At 43.3% G+C, this 20,384-nt stretch overlaps 1 protein-coding gene across 4 annotated transcripts in view; it reads left to right on the top strand.

The window, feature by feature from the left end:
• LOC134488350 (GRAM domain-containing protein 2A-like) overlaps positions 1–20,384 on the top strand; it is a 38,570-nt gene that overhangs the window by 13,728 nt on the left and 4,458 nt on the right. For 2 of the 4 annotated variants that reach the window (XM_063290732.1, XM_063290731.1), the window contains exons 3-12: positions 205–286; positions 2,954–3,023; positions 4,056–4,159; positions 5,505–5,603; positions 5,935–6,006; positions 7,020–7,100; positions 9,499–9,544; positions 11,525–11,596; positions 12,329–12,413; positions 12,890–12,997. In XM_063290732.1, coding sequence (XP_063146802.1) covers positions 205–286; positions 2,954–3,023; positions 4,056–4,159; positions 5,505–5,603; positions 5,935–6,006; positions 7,020–7,100; positions 9,499–9,544; positions 11,525–11,596; positions 12,329–12,413; positions 12,890–12,997 — 819 coding nt within the window. The remainder of the gene's footprint in view (positions 1–204; positions 287–2,953; positions 3,024–4,055; positions 4,160–5,504; positions 5,604–5,934; positions 6,007–7,019; positions 7,101–9,498; positions 9,545–11,524; positions 11,597–12,328; positions 12,414–12,889; positions 12,998–20,384) is intronic. The other 2 variants (XM_063290734.1, XM_063290733.1) reach the window with 2 other exon arrangements.

Here is a 20,384-nt window from a genome sequence, read left to right as displayed (position 1 = left end):
CAAGGCTAAAACCAGCCAAGCGTAGTGTGTTATGTGAATGTAACTGACTTATTGAAAGGTCTTGCATAAACAAAGCTGGTTTGTTGACACCTGATTTGAACCTTCCAAATTTTGGGATTCCTCTGAAGAATTAGGGATTTTATAAATAAATAAATAAATAAATAAATACAAATGGATCCATTTGGTTTCTACCTCTCCTTTTAGATCTAAAACGTATGATGCGTCTGTCTCCAAAGAGGCTGAGAGGGACTCTGTTTCTGTCCAGGGCAGGACCTCTGTCTCTGATGTAAGTTGGGGTAGGTGGGTTGAGGGACAGCCCAAGCTCCAGCTGTCCCAGTTTCCTAGGGCCAGCCCCAATGGTGATGGAACTGTCTTGATTCTACCCTAGTTTAGAGGCTTTGATTTCTCTGCCCAGATTTTCTGATCCACCCGGGCCAGTTTTGTGCACCTGGAATGGAGAATAGAGGCTGGACTCAGATTGGGTGGGTGTACTGTTCCCCCTAGCAGCTTTCTTGGCTGAGCCTGATGTTGGTAGCATTCAAGATGCTACAGTTTTAAGTCTTGGGGACTTCAACTTTCACATCAAGGCTGCCTTGTCTGGTGCCATTCAGGGGCAGACCCGGCTTGCTGCTGAATTATTTCAGCTTTTCCCTGTTTGGAAGAACCTACCTTCTACCTAAGGCTGATCTACGTAATATCTAGCAGGCAGCTATCCTTAGATTTGTTTTGTAGAGTAAACTTGCAGTGGCTTCATTCTCCTGGAGACCTTCATGGCCTTGGAGTTTTGATCCCATCCCTCAGCCCCCTTCTTTCTGCACATTTAGAACTTCATTCGCAGCTTAAAAAATGTCAGTGGGTATTACTTAACCCTTCCTTGCCACCTGGAAATGGATTTTACAACTCAAGAGGCCTGGGGGTAGGAATACATTTAAATCTGGGCTGCCCAAATCCAGATGACGGTTAGATGGCTGCAAAAAGATACCCAGGATTCTAACTCTGTGCTGCCACTTAGTGGATATTTCGGATTTTGGTGGCTCTAATGAAGCCTTGCCTTCCATGTGCATTGTTTCAGTACAGCTGTTGTACTTTGCAGGTTGCTTGTGGCCAAAACAGTTCCAAGTGTAGTCTCTAGCTTTAACTCAGTGTTTCTCAATCTTGGTGACTTTAAGATGTATGGATTTCAGTTCCCAGAATTCTCCAGCCAGCTTCAAAATTCTGGGAGTTGAAGTCCACACATCTTAAAGTCGCCAAGGTTGAGAAACACTGCTTCAACCTATCATTTTCTGAACTGATGTGGGGATAGAAATCTATAGCCAGATTTTTCAAACTGTGTTCCATGGACCTGAGAACTAACAGGTTCCACAGCCTAAAAATGTTTGAAAACCCTTTATCCATACAGTGAAAAACCAACAGTGAACCTGTCTTCTGTTACTGAAAAGTTATTTGGTTAGCTCTGGACTCTGTAATCCCCAGTTACATCTGGAGGGCAGCTGATTGGGGCTGAGTGATCCGTGATGTGCACAACTCTCAAATCATGCTTTGAGATTTAAAGAATTAAAAATTGTTTTGGTTTTGTTCATGCATGTTTACCGCGACAGGCAAATTTCTTTTAAAGGAATAGGACATTTACTGTTGTAAATCCAGGAAACAGAGTATCCATAAAAATATTTTTAAGAAGTTAGATTAATAGGATGGAAGAGCTTGAAATATTAAGTTTATATCAAGGAACAGCTACCTGTAGCCAGCAGGCTGAATATTGCCACAACTCTGGAGTGGGTAAAGGCCAGAATTTTGGCCCTTTGGGGAAACATTGGCAGGGGGGGCAGTCTTTAAGGTAGAAACGGCTGCCTGAAGCCATTCAGAAATGTAAGATGCACAAATCTCTCCAAATTAGGCTACTTTTTCCTGTTCAGGGTGTTTGGATTTTTTTACAGGCAAAATGGGTGGGTTGATTAATACTAGCGGTGTCCCCCCTCCTCCAAGAAGCAAGCTAAAATACTTGTCCCACTATGGTGATAATCACGATGTTACCATCAGCCTTCAGACCTTTCCCTCCCTCCAAATTTTGCACAAAAATTTATCCCCAGCTGCAAGAAAGATGCCTATATCCCTGTTCTCTACCTAGGCTGAGCTTAAGTAGAGGATTCACAGCATAAAACTTCTCTGTTATAGCCTATGGCAATTCTGTTATGCTGCAGGATTTCGTACAACGCCAAACCATGGCTCAGCCGCCTTCCACAATCCAGTTTCAGGACACTTCCTTTGCTGGTCTACTCGCCTTGTCTGGGGAGGCACCTCTGCCCATTGCCCATTATTTTCTAGGATCGTCTAAGTCTCACTGAGCCTCCTTATCCTTAATAGTCAGCATCTTAGAGTGGCTTTGTCCATCCTGGGTGTCCTGCAGATTTGTGACCTTTGGCCCCCAGAATGCTCAGCCACTGTGGTCCTAGCTGTATTCCATACGTCTGTCAAAGATGCCCCAGGATCTCTTAGCTTTAAGTATAGCCAGAGTCACAACAGATGGAATTGAAAGGTGTCCCATGGAATTATTTTCACCCATTAGAATTTAACCCTGTAGCCCCGCCTCTTCATTTCAGTTCCTTATTGAGGCTCCCTCTGAGCTCTTGTTTAAACTTGTTGGAACAGTTTAGGAATAAATAACTAAGTAATAGGCAAGATTTGTAAATGGTGCAGAGAGTACGGGGTACACCATAGAAATGATCAGAAGGGACTCAGGAGTGGGTTAGAAATACTGTTGTCCCCATAATAAGATTTGCTGAATCTGAAGTATCAGCAAAAACATTGCATGTGATGCTTTACCCAGGCGTCCTTTTCCCATTTACTCTTGCTGAATTTTGCAAAATTTATGAATCACTTGACAGACAGCATTTGTTCTGGTTTGTCTTTTTAAAAGTTAAGCTCTGAAAATTTAATTGCTTTTCCCCTCCACAAGCTGATGAAGCATGCCATGAATTTCCGCCGTGTCTTTAAAGATCTCTCTGAAGAGGGGGAACTCGTAGAAAGTAAGTGATTCCTGCAGTGTGCCATCCCATCTCTCTGGCTCCTAAGCCCTTTGTATCAGGAAAGGGGCCATAACTCATGATAGATTAACTCCATCATGAGTTATGGCCCCTTTCCTGATACAAAGGGCTTAGGGACAGTCATAGAACAATGGCAGAAAATCTTCTTTGCACCTGGAAGGTGTCCATGTCAAAAGGGGAGGCAGTGATGGGAGTGGCTATTTTCAAAGTCTGCCCTTGCTGTTTTTTATTGAGATGGGACAGTATGAAGTGTGGATCTCTCTCTTTTTTTTAATTTAACATTAATCCAAATTAAATCCTTCCCTACAGCAAGAATCTCAACCTTTTCGGGTAGTGGATACTGTCCTGCAGTTTTGCAGGCATTTAATGTATACTGTATACGGTATATAAACAATTTTTTAAAAAATGCATTGCTTGAGATCTCATTTTAGAAGACCGCTATCTCGTAAGTTCTCAGCCTTTTTTACTTTTACGATTTTAAAAGAGATTAACAGTTTTTGAAGCTTCTATTTGCCTTTGGAAAGAAATAGATGGTGTTTAGGGATGTGGCAGGTGCACCACACTGCTGACCCTCTCATAATAGTTTTCATAGATTTCTCACATTAGAAGGATGGAAGGTTACTCATTGTTCCTTCACTCCTGATGTGGGTTTTTAAAAATCCATCTTTTTTATCCTAGCTACCAATCCATTGGAGGAAACAAAGTATCTGCCCTTCTGTTGGCTCATTGTTTGTATCCCAAAAGTAAAACTCTTATTAATGTGTCTTTGAAACACATTGTACATTACAGTACATGGAAGTCATAATTAATATTAAGAAAGCAGCCAGGGAAGACAATGGAAAATTGAGTTAGGAGAACAGGTTGGAACCTATGTCATGGATTTTATTAGTGAAGCAATCATCACACTGATGGAATATAATGTCCTGGTAGATCCCCCCAGGCTAGGGCAGCTTCCTACATTCCTGAATTTCCCACCATCCCCACTAATCCCTGTTCTCCCATCTTGTTTCACAGCATTTTCGTGTGCCTGGCAACGGGAGATGCCTTATTATGGCCGCCTGTACATCTCTTGCTGTCATCTCTGCTTCTACTGTAGCATGCTTCGACGGGAAGTTAAGGTAGGGCCTTCTGGGTTTTAGCAGCTTAACAACAGTAGGTCTGCTTCAAAATTTTAAGCTGATATTTCAGATCTGTTGTGGTGTTTGGATCCTAGTTGGCCACCATATTGTCTCTCTACTTCAGATGCTGCCATCTTTGGCAAATGTAACGTATCACTTACGACATCACGCTTCAAGAGATTCAAGATGATTATTTGGTATCTGAAAGAATAATCCCGAAATGTCAGCTAAAAAATTGTGCTGGGGTGGGTGGCATAGTGCTATTCATTGAAGTTTCTTATTGATTTATTGTCTATATGTCATTTTGTTCTGAAAGCTTAAGGCAATGTATGTGAGGGTTTTTCCTAATTTTATTTCCAACAGTGACCCTGTGATAGAGGTTGGGTTGAGAGATAGTGACTGGCCTAAATCACTCAGTATTAGCTGGGTTTGAACAAAAGCATAATCTTTTAACACACCCATTTTGGGGGATCAGTGGCTATTAAACTTGATGGCAGTGTTTCTGCCTCTGAAGGCCATCTGCTGGGAGACTAGTGGGCTTCCTTGTGTAGTTGGTGGGCCATTGTGAGAACAGACTGCTGGACTAGATGGGCCAGGTCCGATCCAGCAGGGCACTGCTTATGTTCTTATATTAACTGGGCTCACATGAGATAGTCAGATTAGTTAAAAACCTAGAACTGTATTTTGCGTGTTAAGCTAGGTAAGTATTAAGATTCTTGCTTGCTTGTTTAGCATGTTGTGGGAACCTAGAACATGAGTTCATTCAATACAATTTAAGTATGTTGTATGGATATAGTCATTAATATGGGCATAGCACATTAAGCAGTTAAGAATAACTAACCTATGTTATTTTTTTTTAATCCATTCAATCGTGTCCAATTCTCAGAGACTGCCTGGGCAAGTCCCTGCAGTTTTCTTGGCAAGATTTGCAGAAGTGGTTTGCCATTGCCTGCTTCCTGGGGCTGAGAGAGAGCGACTGGCCCAAGGTCACCCAGCTGGCTTTGTGCTCAAGAAGGGACTAGAACTCACGGCTCCCAGTTCTAGCCTGATGCCTTAACCACTACACCAGATAGAAACTAATAGAAGTTAATAGAAATCAACCACTTCTTAATTTGGGGTGCAGATTCCACCCCTTGTTAAAGATGGATCCAGCCACAGAATTTCCACACTGGGGGCAGACTTGATCCTGGACCCCACTCCATCCCTTTCACCACTGTACTATACTGGCTCCCTACTTTCTTTGTGCAGTGTGTAAACCCAATCACAGTCGTTTTCTCCAGTGTCTCATCAGGAACAATGAAGAGCCGATCTCTGCCTCTGACTTCCTCCCATTTTCTCCGGTCAGGTTATCATTCCAGTGCCAAACATCAGTGTCCTAAAGAAGGCCAACACAGTCTTGTTGGTACCCAACGCCATCTGCATCCGTACAACTGAAGGAAAGAAGGTAAGAGACCCTTAGTAGCAAGGTTATCTTGTCTGAAGTCCTCTGATATGCCTCAGTTAAGGATCAGACAAACCTAGCAACTGTTGAGGGTCAGGCCTAGTTTGGAAGGGAAAAACCAGGGTTGTCTAGTCCTGGACCCAAAGTTGCTGAGACACAGGGAAATTGTTTTACCCCAGGTCATACTATTTCCCCAGACTATTTCCCTCAGGGCCTGCTGCATAAAACAGATGGTCCCTCCCCATCGAAAGGGAGAGAGGAAACAAATTGAGTTGTCTCTGACCGAGTTGTTTCGTGCTGCAACACAGTGTTTGTCCTCTGCTCTCTATTACAGTTTGTGTTTGGATCCATCCGGTCACGGGAAAGTGCCTACCAGCTCCTGCGCTCTGTTTGTAAACACCTCCAGGTAATTAAGCTCCAGACTGGAAATGTTGCTTCAGAGCTGCCAGATTATTTTTTCAATCCTCACCCACCCATCCCCACCCATCTAATCTCAATAGGCTTGGGGCTGTTGAGTATGGTTTAATTGGTTTCCCCGCACACTGCGGAATGTGGGGTTACATGGTCGTTGTGGTCCCTTCCCACTTATTTATTTATTCAAATTTTTGCCACTGCCCATCTCCCACCACAAGAGGGACTTTGGGTGGTTTACAATAAAAGCCATCAATTAAAACAGTAACCATAAAATATAAATACAGTTATCAAATATAAATATAAAAATAAGAATGAAATCCAAGTGGAAGATGATCTAACTCAGTCCATGTGTGTGAGGAGCACTCTAAGGGGCCAGCCATCCCCAGGAGTAACTGCTCCCCTCCCTGCCCCAAGCAAGGTGGCAGAGCCAGGTCTTCAGGTTCTTCTGGAAGGCCAGGAGTGAGGGGGCCAGCCTCACCTCCAGGGGCAGAGCGTTCCAGAGGGCGGGAGCTACTGCAGAGAAGGCCTGCCTCCTGGACCCCGCCAGATGGAACACCCTTACAGACGGGGTCCGCAACATGCCCCCTCTGCATGATTGGGTGGGACGGGTTGATGTAACAGGGAAGAGGCGGTCCCACAGGTAACCGGGATCCATGCCATTCAGAGGTCTATGGTTCTGGGATTCAGGTCCAGTTACTTTACCCAGAACTAGCCCTGCTGTTGGGCACAACAAGGCATCTGCTTTTCCAGCGGATTTTGGGTAGCCGACTGTTATTATTCTATTTATCATTCTAGCATTTTTTTAATAATTCACACAGAGATACTTGGGCTGGTTTTTGCCTTGGTTTTCCAAATCATTAGGTGGTCTTGGGTACTATACGGTGGGATGGGGGACTTTTTTTAACACCCCAAGAAGCAAAACCAAATGGTTGCTTCTGATATCTCAGCTCCATCCCTTTGTTGGACCACACTAATCTTTCCTCTTTCTCCTTGCACTGCTCCTAGGACAGCAGTCAGAGCAGCAGTCCAGTTACACCTTCCATCAGCTCAGAGCATCTTCTGAAGGTACCCCTGGTGAGCATTTCTGTGGGTGTGCATGTTCTAGGACAGGGAAGTGGCAAATAATATAAATATCCTTTTTCACACATTTTCTATTATTAGGAAACAAATGGTCACACTCCTAATGCTTCCTGTAAATCAGGGATGGAGAACAATTGTTCTTTCAAGGGCCACATTGCTTCCAAATTATCTTTTGGGCACTGCATGCCAAGGGATGGTGGTGCTGGAATCAAAAGCAGGTGGTGCCTCCTGTTCTCTTTATTTCTGACCCACTTTTTCCTCCCCGGTTCACCCCCTTTTATCCCTCTTTTACTTCTCATTTTGATACCAACTTCCCTCTGTCCCAAGCAGCAGGATGAAGGAGAAGGGATAAATAGCGTTTTCCGTGGCACCCGCAGGGTCTTGCTGCTTTCACCTAAATGACAAATGGTGGTGTTGTGTGACAAGTTCTGCCCCTCTTGGTTTGTGTGCAACATTGTGATGTGTGTAGAAAAGAGGCAGGGCCTGCCTTTGTGGTCTGACCACGTCCTTGTCTCCCTCCTCCTGCCTCCCCCAGCAGAGGCTGCTCTTACCAAAAGTGGGATTAATCACTGATAAACCTAGCTCCTACATCATGGTTAACTCTTTCAACCAGTGACACAGTAAATCTGCTTGCCGGTGGTTCTGCAGCACACAAGTATGCTAACTGCACTCCAAATAGCCATTTGGGGAGCACAAAGTCCCCCCCACTAGCTCTTTATATTTCATGAGCCCTTGCCCAGGAAAATACTGTCAAGGCTTCATGATGTCAATAGCCCTTTCCCCATTGGCCAGTAGTAGAAGGTGTGGCTCAGCCATTGCAGCCAATCAGTGTTTGGGAAATGCGTTCTATGCTTCCCAGCAAGTCCTTTTTCTTAGTTGCTCTTTCTTTTCAGCTCATTTTCTTGGAGGACTAAGTATGCGCGCCTGTGCGCGTGTGTGTGTACACACACACACACACACACACAGAGTATATGGACTGGGGAAGGCAATGGCAAACCACCCAGCTATAGTCTGCCTAGAAAATGTCACAAAACCGGTGTCCCTCCAAAGGGTCAGACATGACTCGGTGCTTGCATAGGGGACCTTTCACCTTTCATATATATATATATATATATTAATGAATGAATGAATGAATGAATGAAAAGGATATTACATTACAAAAAATGTACTCATTACATGACTGTATGGAGGTAGTTTTAGTCTGTGCATGGCTGCGTCTGTTTGGGGTTAGATTTACTCCAGAGTCCCTTGGAGTTGGGTGGCTAATAAATTTGAATTTAAAAAAATAAATAATAAATAAATAAAATTGAAATACCCTCTAAAAGTTAAGTAATATAATATAATGTAAATATAAATATAAATGATCCAGTTTAGTTGCATGGATCAATTGGAGGTCCCAAGATACTCTAATCCTTCCCTACTAAATCATTTAAGTGTTTCACAAGGTGCTAACTGAACACACTTAACTAAATTGAGTGATGCACCATTACAAGGCTCATTTTCTCATTTTGACAAACTGGTTAGATTCTGTGGCTGCGTTTGCTGCTAACCCAGTAGTTACAGGAAGAAGCATTGGGGCAGTATTAATCCAATCTCTACAGGAGTTGAAAATGGAAGATGCTCCTTTAGAACATTCACTGCCAAGTCTGGGAAGCACAGGCTGTGAGCTCCTGGAAGCCAACAGCTATGCCTCCCAAAGCAAAGGTTGACTGGCTGCAGCATGTAAGCCAGTGTTTCTCGACCTTGGCAACTTTAAGATGTGTGAACTTCAACTCCCACAATTCCCCAGCCAGCCATGCTGGCTGGGGAATTCTTGGAGTTGAGGTCCATACATCTTCAAATTGCTAGGTTGAGAAACACTGATCTAAGCTATTTCGCCTGGCAGTGGGAAAGGGACAGCTGATTTAAGGATGCCTTCCTACTAGTTTCCTAGCTCAAGGGCTCATGGGATACCATGCAGGAAGTAGGCATGGACTTTTTATTTTCCCAAATAGGGACCCTTTTAATCTGACAGATCTAAAAGATCAGGCTAAACAAAGCAAACCAAGTCAGGGTGAAGGGGGAGTGTTTCTTGAGCATATTGGAATGGCAGACTCAGAGGGTTGTTTTTTTTTTTAGTTTTGAAAAGCATTCCACCAAGGCCTGTCTTACCCGGGCTGCAAAAATCTAGGTGGTCATGAGTTAGTAGCAAAGTGTTAAGAGATTTTTCTACATCTTTGCTAGCATCTGGTGGTCTAGATTCTTGCAGACCAAATTTGATATGATAACCCCACAACCAAATTGGTTCATTTGTAGTACAGATATTCCCAGTACAGTTCAATCTGTAAGCAAAATGCTTCGTGATTATTCTGAATACTCTACAAAAGTCTTCTCCCATCCAATTCTCATTCTTCTTTCTTTGTAGATCTCTAAGGAATCAGTTGCAAATCACAATTTTCCAGAGAAAACAGGTGAGATTTGGGTTTTCTATTTTGCTTTTGCTGTGCTTTATTTCAGAATGAATGAATACATGGAAAGGAATGGCAAACTGCTGCCATCCAAAGGCCGGATCACCTTTCGAAGCTCCCCCCAGTAGCTGTGCTGGGCATGCCTGTGTTTGGCAGAAGCCACTCCCTAACCTCTCACCTTTCTTAAGAACAAGGATCTGTGCATGCAGGAGGGGATGAGAACAGTAATAGTACCAAGTTAAAGACAAAGGAACTCCAAATAAAACAACAAGCATTTTTTAAATAAAAGGAATGCTTATTTGGAATATATATTTGAATGAATACATAAGCAATCTTGAAGAAAAATAAAAAGATAAAGACTACATGGACACATGTAATTTTCTGGAAACAGTGCTGAAGTGGTCCGCAATTCCTCCAGGGTGGTTTTTCAGTTTTCTAATCAAACTTAAACTCCCACCTTCCTTAAACTCCCCTCTGAGTACTAACTAGGTCCCATTTTGTTTAGCTTTCTCAAGATAACCCTTGTCCGGTCTGAATGGGTAGCTTGCAGAGAGGTTTTGAAATGAGGTATAGAGAACCACAAAGATGACTTTGGAGAGGGCATGCAAAGTTCCTTAGCAGAACGTGAACTCAGCCTGGGAAAACACGACCGTGTGAGACAGAATCTCAAGGTTGCCTGCTTGTCTCTCTTTAGTATAAGAGGGAGGGAGGGGCAAAAGCTGTCAGGCTTTCAAGATTCTGTTGTAGCCGATATCAGTAAAGTAGTAGAGTTTCAATATTTCTTATGGAGTCTTTTCCCTGCTCTGGGCACCTGGAAGGGCTGACATGAGGCCACCAACTAGATATGACTGAGGATTGCAGGATGTGTTCATAGAACACCCCTGCTTTGTGAGCTGCTGTGGTTCCCATAGGCTTCCAGGTGCAATTTGAGTTGCTGGTTATCCCTCTTCATGACCTAGGCCTGGGCTATTAGTGGGACTACCTGTCTCCAATCATCTTTGCTTGCCCCACAAGGTCTGAGAGGCTGGGTATGCTCGAGGTCCCTTCTTTAATCTGACTGAAATAGTTGCATATTGATCAGCAATCTCTCCACAATTTGGAGCACAGATACTGTAAATCTAGCCACAGTGCCTCTGTTCCCATATTGGGTGCTCAGGAGGGCTGTACTGGAGGGTAGAAGGCGATTGGTTTTCTTTTTCCCCCTCCATTGGGTATGTGCCCCTGTCCTGCTTGGTGAAAATTTCCAAGCATAAATTCCTCAGTTCCCCCCTCCCCCCATTTTTGATTGATTGATTGATTGTGCCATCAAATTGGCATCAACTCTTAGCAGCCACACAGATGGATTTTCTCAGTGATGATCTGTCCCTAACCTGGACCTTCAGGCCTTCCAACAACACACCCATTGCCGCTGCTGTTGAATCCATCCACTATGCTGCTGGTCGTCCTCTATTTCTTTGTCCTTCCACCTTTCCCAGCATGATGGACTCCTGGGAGTTCACAATATGCCAAGAGATCTAGGTCTTAGCATAATGTGTCCAAAATAGGATAAGTGGACTCTGGTTATTTGTGTGCTTGGAATGAGAACTCTGGACTGATTTCTTCTATGCTCCGTTTGTTCCTTTCCTTGGTCATCCATGGTGTTCCCAGGAATCTTCTCCAACACCAGAGTTCAAGTGCATCAATGCTCCCTCTGTCCTGCTTCTTCCAAGTCCACCTTTTGCTTCCATAGATGGTCACAGGGAAAACCATTGCCTGCACAGTTCTGATCTTTGTAGGGATGGACACATCACGGCATCTGAATATCTTTTTCGAGGCCTTCGTTGCTGCCCTACCAAATGCTAGTCTGCAGCACCTTTCTTGAGGGTTGGTTCCTTTACTGCCGATCGGTTATCCTAAAAAACAGAAGTTATCCACCACTTCAGTATTTTCATTGTCAGTTCTCATGCCCTTTGCTGACTAGGGATGGGTTTTCTTCTTTTACAGATATGGCAGACAGGATCCAGATACCAGATGAAGCACCTTGCAAGCAGCAACAGCAAGTGGCAACACAGCAAAGTAAGTGAGATCCTTTCAGTTTTGAGAATTAAGGTAGATCTGGATTTCTCAGTACAGTGGGCAGTATTTGGGAAGTGGGGAGAACGTTCCTTTTTAAAAAATCTGCCCCCAAGAGCTGCAGAGGGTATAGGGGTGCCTGACTGATGTCAGTGATGGGGTGGGTCTAAGCTGGGGGCAAGGGCAAAAGAAATTGTTTAATTCCGGCAAATCAGGTTGCACAGAACTTCTTGTTATCAATAAGAGAAATAAATACGTTGAATGAAGGACGATGTCTGCGTTGGCTTTTGTTTTAAAACAAAAAGGTTGGCCCGTCAAAAACCAGTGATTTGCTGTAGTATTTCAGCAACACCATCTTGGGAGATCCAGTGGCTGTAAAAATGGATCTGAGCTGCCATACTGTATATTGACAGGTTTTTCTGACCCACAGTGGTTTGAACAACAATAATAACAGTGGGGGGAAAATACCAAGGCATCACTGTCTTTAAATTAGTAACAGCAGAAAAGCTGCAAACTGGAATAATTCTGTAGATATCCTTTGTCTTTGTAAGTTGATTCCTCCTGGGGTATTTATTTAGCTCTGTTCCTTGAGCTGCTCTTTTCAACCCACTTGCTGGGTGTTGTCTTCCAACAAACTGGATAAAATTTCCCAATCATCCTGCAGTTGCTACTGATCTAATAAACAAGGATCTGGTTATCTTTGACACCATTTTGTAATGAACTTTTCTTTGACAGAGGCAGAGCAGACTACGAAGTCATTAAGAAGCTGGAGGACTCAGCTCTGCCATCTCAACACTATAATTATTATCTACCTCTTCTTGTGAGTGAACCTTAAAACCCTGGAGTTGGAAGGGGCTCCTGAGGTCATCTAGCCCAACCATCTGCTCAGTGCAGAAATCCAAATGACGGCATCCCAGATAGAAATCCACCTAACTTCTTTCTGAACATCCAGCAAAGAAAAAGCTCACTACCTACTTGAACTAATTTGTTCAATTGTTGTACTGTTTTACAATTAGGAAGCAGTTGTAACATTCAGCTGGAATCTGTAATTTAAAAACTGGCCTTTGGAATGCTAGGAACAGATCCCCAGACAATATTTCCTATTTTTAAAATATCTGAAGTGTGGGTTATTATGAAGGAAAACTGTTTAAACTATTTTAGAAACTGGATCTTGTACCCCCTTAGAAGTAATTACTACAGCTTTCAGGGCTGAGCTAGGAATATCCTCAGATGATGTTTCTTTTCCCAGTGCTGACTTTTTAACATGATTTGTTTACATCTTTGCCTATCCCATAGGGTTGTTCTCTTACTTTGTTCTTCGGGCTACATTGGTCTGCGTATTATCCAGCTGGAAGAACAACTGACTTCCATGCAGTCATGGCCTGAATTGGACCTCCAGCATCAGTGAGTGTTTTGTTTCTTAATTTGTAGAGATAGGCAACATTGTATAGGTAGTCCTCACTTAACAACCACAATTGGGACCAGAATTTTGGTTGCTAAGCAAAGTGGTCATTAAGTGAATCTGACCCGATTTTACGACCTTTTTGCACCGGTTGTTAAACGAATCACCACAGGCGTAAAGCAGACCACATGGTCATTAAGTGAATAACACGGTTCCCCATTGATTTTGCTTGCCAGAAGCTGGACAGGAAGTTTGAAAATGGCGATCACGTGACCACAGGACACTGCAACAGTAATAAATGTGAACCAGTTGCCAAGTGCTCAAATTGTGGTATGTGACCGCAGAGACACTGCAACAGTTGTAAGTGTGAGAATCGGTCATAAGTTGTTGTTTTTTCAGCACTGTCATAAGTCCTAACCATCACTGAACAAATGGTTGTTAAGTGAGGACTACCTGTATGCAGTATATCACCACCAAACTAAAAATCTGCAACAATGACTAAGAAATGACTGAGGTCAAGGTATGCTGTGCCCATAGCATTCTCCCTGTTAAGCTAATACTATGTCAAAAAAGGAGGTAAGATTACTCTGGCATAACTTGTTTGTGACAAACCATGCTGGCTCTTGTTAATTGCTGCTTTCCTCTCCAAATGCTCACAAATATCCTTGTCAAGTTTACAGGTCTGTAATTTCCCAAATGCTTCACCTTCCCTAGTTTGAAGCCAGGAACAACATTTGCACTCCTCCAATCTTCTGGCACGTTGTGACTCTATCAGAGATTACCGTTAGCAGTTCAGTGATCGCCTTCATCAGTTCCCTCTCTACCCTAGGCGATTTTGGGTTATAAACTTGATGATTCTGAGTTTCTGAACTTGTGTGTATTGTCTACAATCCCAGAAGCCATTCTGAAATAGCTCTGTGTATTAACAGAAAGATGCTGCCACTGCGTGCTCTGTCTTCCTTTCTTTAATCGTTGAATGATTTCCTCAAGGAAAATAAGAAAGCTAATTCTCCCTTTAAAGAAATCAGATCCCCATGAGTTATATGGGTAGTGACTCCTTCTCTTAGCCACCTTCAGGGCTACAAAACTATTTTGTCACCTTCATCTAGATCTGTCTGGTTATATAACTGTTGGCAGAGAGTCATCTTTTCCTCTGGCTTGTATAGCACAGAGAGAGTAAGATGACCTGGAATGAGAACTCTCTGTATCTCACTTAAACTTGGCAGAGGAGAACAAGACCATCTTCTCTTACCTCAAAACGTGCCTCTCTCTGTCAGCATCCGTCTCCCACATAAGACCAAAACTAGGCTGATCTTTATCCTAAGTCATCTCTACTGTTAAAGGTGCTCCTCAGCTGGGTTCATACCCCAATTCCTTCTTCAGGCATGTGGACTCAGAAGCAAGTCCCTCTGAAGCCAGCAACTTTCTCCCAGTGCTGAACATACGTACATTTCTAAACTTCAACTCCTGACATTCCTCAGCATGGATGATGCCGATTGAAGCTCCTGGAAATTGGCCTTTAGCCACACCTGGAGGGCCACATCGCAGATGGGTCTGCACTCCAGTGCTCAGCAATGCAATCCTTGTTGGCAGATTGTCCTCCTCTAGCAGAAGCAGAGAGTATTAATAGATAAACTATTTCAAGGAAGGGCATCCGGGGCATCCATGGGGGAAGGGGGTTCAAAAAAGTCAAGATGGCAGCTGTGACTTCCTGACCGAAGGGCACCCCTTTTGTATGATACGCATACAAAGAGGTGGGGCTTTGATTATGTTGTGTTTGTTGACTTTTTTCAGGCCCCTCCCCCAGGGATGCCCCTGAGAGGTACACAACTGTTTTGGGATCAAGGGCCTGACTTTCCATCTGAGTAGCACTGGGGAGGTTATCCTGCAAAAACCTGGACTGGGATGTTATATACCTTTAAGCATGTGGAGTCCTTGGTGCTCTCTGAGCTTGGTTGTTTTCTTGCAGATGTTTCATTGGCCGACTAGAAGGGAGTGGAGTTTGCTCCCTGTTTACATACAACGGTTTGCCCTGACAACATTGGTGGGGGTGTCGTTCTCTCCTTGGTAGTTCCTTGATTGCTTGAGTTGATAATTCCTTGATTAGGGGATTGTGTACTGCTTGATTGTTCATCTGGTGTTAATCTTTGATTATCTGGGTGTTGATTCTCTTCAATCAGTACATTTAAACATCTCTTAAATGAAATGACATTAATTGAATATGGTTAATTAGATTACTACCCATAGATTTAATGACTTTTCTTTCCTGTGCATTAGATGTGACAGATCAGCATAAACTTTTGGAGCAGTTTGGGGGGGCAGGGTTATCGGGCTGCAGTTTGCGCAGCTGATTTAAAGAGCGGGCACCCAACTGAGAGCTGACATGCAAACGATTAAGAGAATATTTATCTGTCATCTCCACGAGATAAACCAGATCATGCAGTCAACTCCACAGGATGGCTAAACCTACTTTTATTGAGTTAGGGTTATAATAATAGCATCTTGCAAGCCTGATTATGCTGCATCTCCTCCTCTTTCTTATAGTTCAATGAATCAGGCAGTTGTCTGAGCTGCTTCTAAACATTATCTGGACATTCTGGACTTACAAAAGCTTTAGCCCCTTTGCCTAGGCAACACAGCCTGCATTATCTCCATCAGGGTCATCCTCCTTACTCTCTACATCAGTGTTTCTCAACCTTGGCAACTTTAAGATGTCTGGACTTCAACTCCCAGAATTCCCCAGCCAGCATGCTGGCTAGGGAATTCTGGGAGTTGAAGTCCAGACATCTTAAAGCTACCAAGGTTGAGAAACATTGCTCTGCATTATCAGAATGAATGCTGACAGCCGTCACTCATTTACAGTTTTTCTCAGGAATAGGTATACGTTTGAAAAGGTGCTTTATAAATCAGCCTTCCTCAACCTGGGGGGCAAAACTAGAAAATAAAAGAAACTGGGACATCAAAGGCTTTGAGTTTCCATCTCCACCAACCACCCTAAGGCTGAATTGCTTCATAAAGAAAGAATGCCAAGGCTGACTCTTGTGCAATCTGGCTTTTGTGCAGAAGTATCTGTTGGCACATGTACCGCTTTCTCGTTTTGCTTCAGCTCGTGCCACCTTCTCCCAATCAGCAGCTGCACCAAATAGTTGGGAAGGACAGTCAAGCTACCACTTCAACATGCAATAGTGTGGCTCTTTCAGAAAATGGGCCTGTGTTCATTCTATTCCACCTTCCTTGCTAAAGCATCTCAGTTCTCCAAGTCCCCACTGTTGGGCCAACTTAAATAGGAGGATTAAAAATCCACTTAAGACTGTTTGGTGCCTACGTGTAGGGCACATGCCCTCAGGCAGCGTCTGCAGTTTTACAAGCATTAACAGGTACAGGTGGAAAGATTAAAAGAGGTCAGAGTGCACCAAAGGTGTTGGCAAACGCTCTAGTGGATCCACCCTTCCCAGGATGTAAGCTGACCTGGACATGGAGGAAATCTGAATGTAGGAGAGCCTCTCCTTTCCACTGAATTCTTTCTTGCAGAAATAACTGAGAGAGGGATGGGGTGGGGTGAGTACTATGAGTGAGGAGGGAGAACAATTATATCGTTCATTTTTTTGAGCACTGTTTATATCTGGTGGGAGGCAGAGATGTCTGGCTAGGTGGTAGCACCTAACTAAGTTTGGCTGATCTCAAGAAGATTAAAAAGAGTTGAACCTGCTTAGGACTTGGATGGGAGATGGAAAAACACCCACAAAGATGACAATGGCTAACCGTTTCTGCTGAGCTGCCAAGAAACTACAAGAGCAGTAGATGATGGAAATAAAGGTGTGAGAATAAGTAGAATACTTAGCTCAGCAGTGACTACAGAATGAGACAGGGATGTGTGACATCCCCTTTTTTGATTAATACATTTATGGATACATGTATAATCAGTGCTTGTGCTTCATGAGAGGTGTGTTGATTGGGAACGTGCATGTGAGTTATTTTGTATGCAGGTGGTATGCTGTGCTGTTGGCTGAGAACCCAACTGGGCTGAGGTGAGTGTGTGATTGTATGATGTGCCGAAGACTGTGGATCTGAAAATTAATGTATCAAAGGTAACTGAGAGAGATTGCAAATTATACATAAATGGTGAAAAACTACAGCAAGTATATTAATTTCTGTGATTTCAGTAAAATGTGTACTAAACAGAAAATTGCAGACATGCAAATTTATTTATTTATTCATTCATTCATTCATTCTTCAAATTTCTACCACCGCCCATCTCCCCCCAAAAAGGGGGACTCTGGGCGGTTTACAATAAAATTATCATTTTAAAAGCATCAATGTATAAAATTACAAAGTAAACAACCAAGATACTAAAATAATGAATATAAATATAAAATCCAAGTGGGGGAGATTACATTCGGTAGAGAGGACCCTGTGCCACCAGCCACCCCAAATGCTGGCAGAAGGATAATGGGCAATATGTTGCAAGGAATGAATGCTTGTTGAAAGAAGCAAAAATGTTTGTGTATGAAAGCCTGCTTCTGCCCAGCGTTTTAGACAAAAGCAAGAGTCCCATATGTCAGGTTATAAGTTGCATGCTCTGGACATAAAGTTTGTTGTTTATTCGTTTAGTTGCTTCTGACTCTTCGTGACTTCATGGACCAGCCCACGCCAGAGCTTCCTGTCGGTCGTCAACACCCCCAGCTCCCCCAGGGACGAGTCCGTCACCTCTAGAATATCATCCATCCATCTTGCCCTTGGTCAGCCCCTCTTCCTTTTGCCCTCCACTCTCCCTAGCATCAGCATCTTCTCCGGGGTGTCCTGTCTTCTCATTATGTGGCCAAAGTATTTCAGTTTTGCCTTTAATATCATTCCCTCAAGTGAGCAGTCTGGCTTTATTTCCTGGAGGATGGACTGGTTGGATCTTCTTGCAGTCCAAGGCACTCTGAGAATTTTCCTCCAACACCACAGTTCAAAAGCATCGATCTTCCTTCGCTCAGCCTTCCTTATGGTCCAGCTCTCGCAGCCATATGTTACTACGGGGAACACCATTGCTTTAACTATGCGGGCCTTTGTTGTCAGTGTGATGTCTCTGCTCTTAACTATTTTATCGAGATTTGTCATTGCTCTTCTCCCAAGGATTAAGCGTCTTCTGATTTCCTGACTGCAGTCAGCATCTGCAGTAATCTTTGCACCTAGGAATACAAAGTCTTTCACTGCTTCTACATTTTCTCCCTCTATTTGCCAGTTATCAATCAAGCTGGTTGCCATAATCTTGGTTTTTTTGAGGTTTAGCTGCAAGCCAGCTTTTGCACTTTCTTCTTTCACCTTCATCATAAGGCTCCTCAGTTCCTCTTCACTTTCAGCCATCAAAGTGGTATCATCTGCATATCTGAGATTGTTAATGTTTCTTCCAGAGATTTTAACTCCAGCCTTGGATTCCTCAAGGCCAGCTTGTCGCATGATGTGTTCTGCATACAAGTTGAATAGGTAGGGTGAGAGTATACAGCCCTGCCGTACTCCTTTCCCAATCTTAAACCAGTCTGTTGTTCCATGGTCTGTTCTTACTGTTGCTACTTGGTCGTTATACAGATTCTTCAGGAGGCATACAAGATGACTTGGTATCCCCATACCACTAAGAACTTGCCACAATTTGTTATGGTCCACACAGTCAAAGGCTTTAGAATAGTCAATAAAACAGAAATAGATGTTTTTCTGAAACTCCCTGGCTTTTTCCATTATCCAGCGGATATTGGCAATTTGGTCTCTAGTTCCTCTGCCTTTTCTAAACCCAGCTTGTACATCTGGCAATTCTCGCTCCATGAACTGCTGAAGTCTACCTTGCAGGATCTTGAGCATTACCTTACTGGCATGTGAAATGAGTGCCACTGTTCGATAGTTTGAACATTCTTTAGTGTTTCCCTTTTTTGGTATGGGGATATAAGTTGATTTTTTCCAGTCTGATGGCCATTCTTGTGTTTTCCAAATTTGCTGGCATATAGCATGCATTACCTTGACAGCATCATCTTGCAAGATTTTGAACAGTTCAGCTGGGATGCCGTCGTCTCCTGTTGCCTTGTTATTAGCAATGCTTCTTAAGGCCCACTCAACCTCACTCTTCAGGATGTCTGGCTCTAGCTCACCGACCACACCGTCAAAGCTATCCCTGATATTGTTATCCTTCCTATACAGGTTTTCTGTATATTCTTGCCACCTTTTCTTGATCTCTTCTGCTTCTGTTAGGTCCTTGCCATCTTTGTTTTTGATCATACCCATTTTTGCCTGGAATTTACCTCCAATGTTTCTAATTTTCTGGAAGAGGTCTCTTGTCCTTCCTATTCTATTGTCTTCTTCCACTTCCGCGCATTGCTTGTTTAAAAATAATTCCTTATCTCTTCTGGCTAACCTCTGGAATTTTGCATTTAATTGGGCATATCTCCCCCTATCACTGTTGCCTTTTGCTTTCCTTCTTTCTTGGGCTACTTCTAGTGTCTCAGCAGACAGCCATTTTGCCTTCTTGGTTTTCTCTTTCTTTGGGATGTATTTTGTTGCCGCCTCCTGAACAATGCTGCCAACTTCTGTCCAGAGTTCTTCCGGGATCCTATCTACTAAGTCCAGTCCCTTAAATCTATTCTTCACCTCCACTGCATATTCCTTAGGAATATTAGTGAGCTCATATCTAGCTGATCTGTGGGTCTTCCCTAATCTCTTTAGTCTGATCCTAAATTGTGCAAGAAGAAGTTCGTGATCTGAACTACAGTCAGCTCCAGGCCTTGTTTTTACCGACTGTACAGATGTCCGCCACCTTTGGCTGCAAAGGATGTAGTCAATCTGATTTCGGTGTTGTCCATTTGGTGAAGTCCATGTATAAAGCCGTCTCTTAGGTTGTTGGAAGAGAGTGTTTGTTATGCAGAGTGAATTGTCTTGGCAAAATTCTATCAGCCTGTGTCCTGCTTCGTTTTGTTCTCCCAGGCCATACTTACCTGTAATTCGAGGTGTCATTTGACTGCCCACCTTAGCATTCCAGTCTCCTGTGATGAAAATAACATCTCTTTTAGGCGTGTTGTCCAGTAGGTGCTGCAGATCCTCATAGAACTGCTCTACTTCAGCTTCTTCAGCATTTGTGGTTGGGGCGTATATTTGGATCACTGTGATGTTAGATGGCTTGCCCTGAATTCGAATTGAGATCATTCTGTCGTTTTTTGGGTTGTATCCAAGCACTGCTTTAGCCACTTTACTATTAATTATGAAGGCTACTCCATTTCTTCTGTGGTCCTCTTGTCCACAGTAGTAGATCTGGTGGTCATTTGATGTGAAGTGGCCCATTCCAGTCCATTTCAGTTCACTGACGCCCAGAATGTCTATCTTTAATCTTGACATCTCACCAATAACCACATCCAATTTGCCCTG

The sequence above is a fragment of the Candoia aspera genome, chromosome 1, assembly GCF_035149785.1.
Source record: "Candoia aspera isolate rCanAsp1 chromosome 1, rCanAsp1.hap2, whole genome shotgun sequence".
NCBI classification, from domain to species: Eukaryota; Metazoa; Chordata; class Lepidosauria; order Squamata; family Boidae; genus Candoia; species Candoia aspera.
Note: the sequence above shows the minus strand (reverse complement) of the source record. Positions and strands in the feature narration are given on the sequence as shown.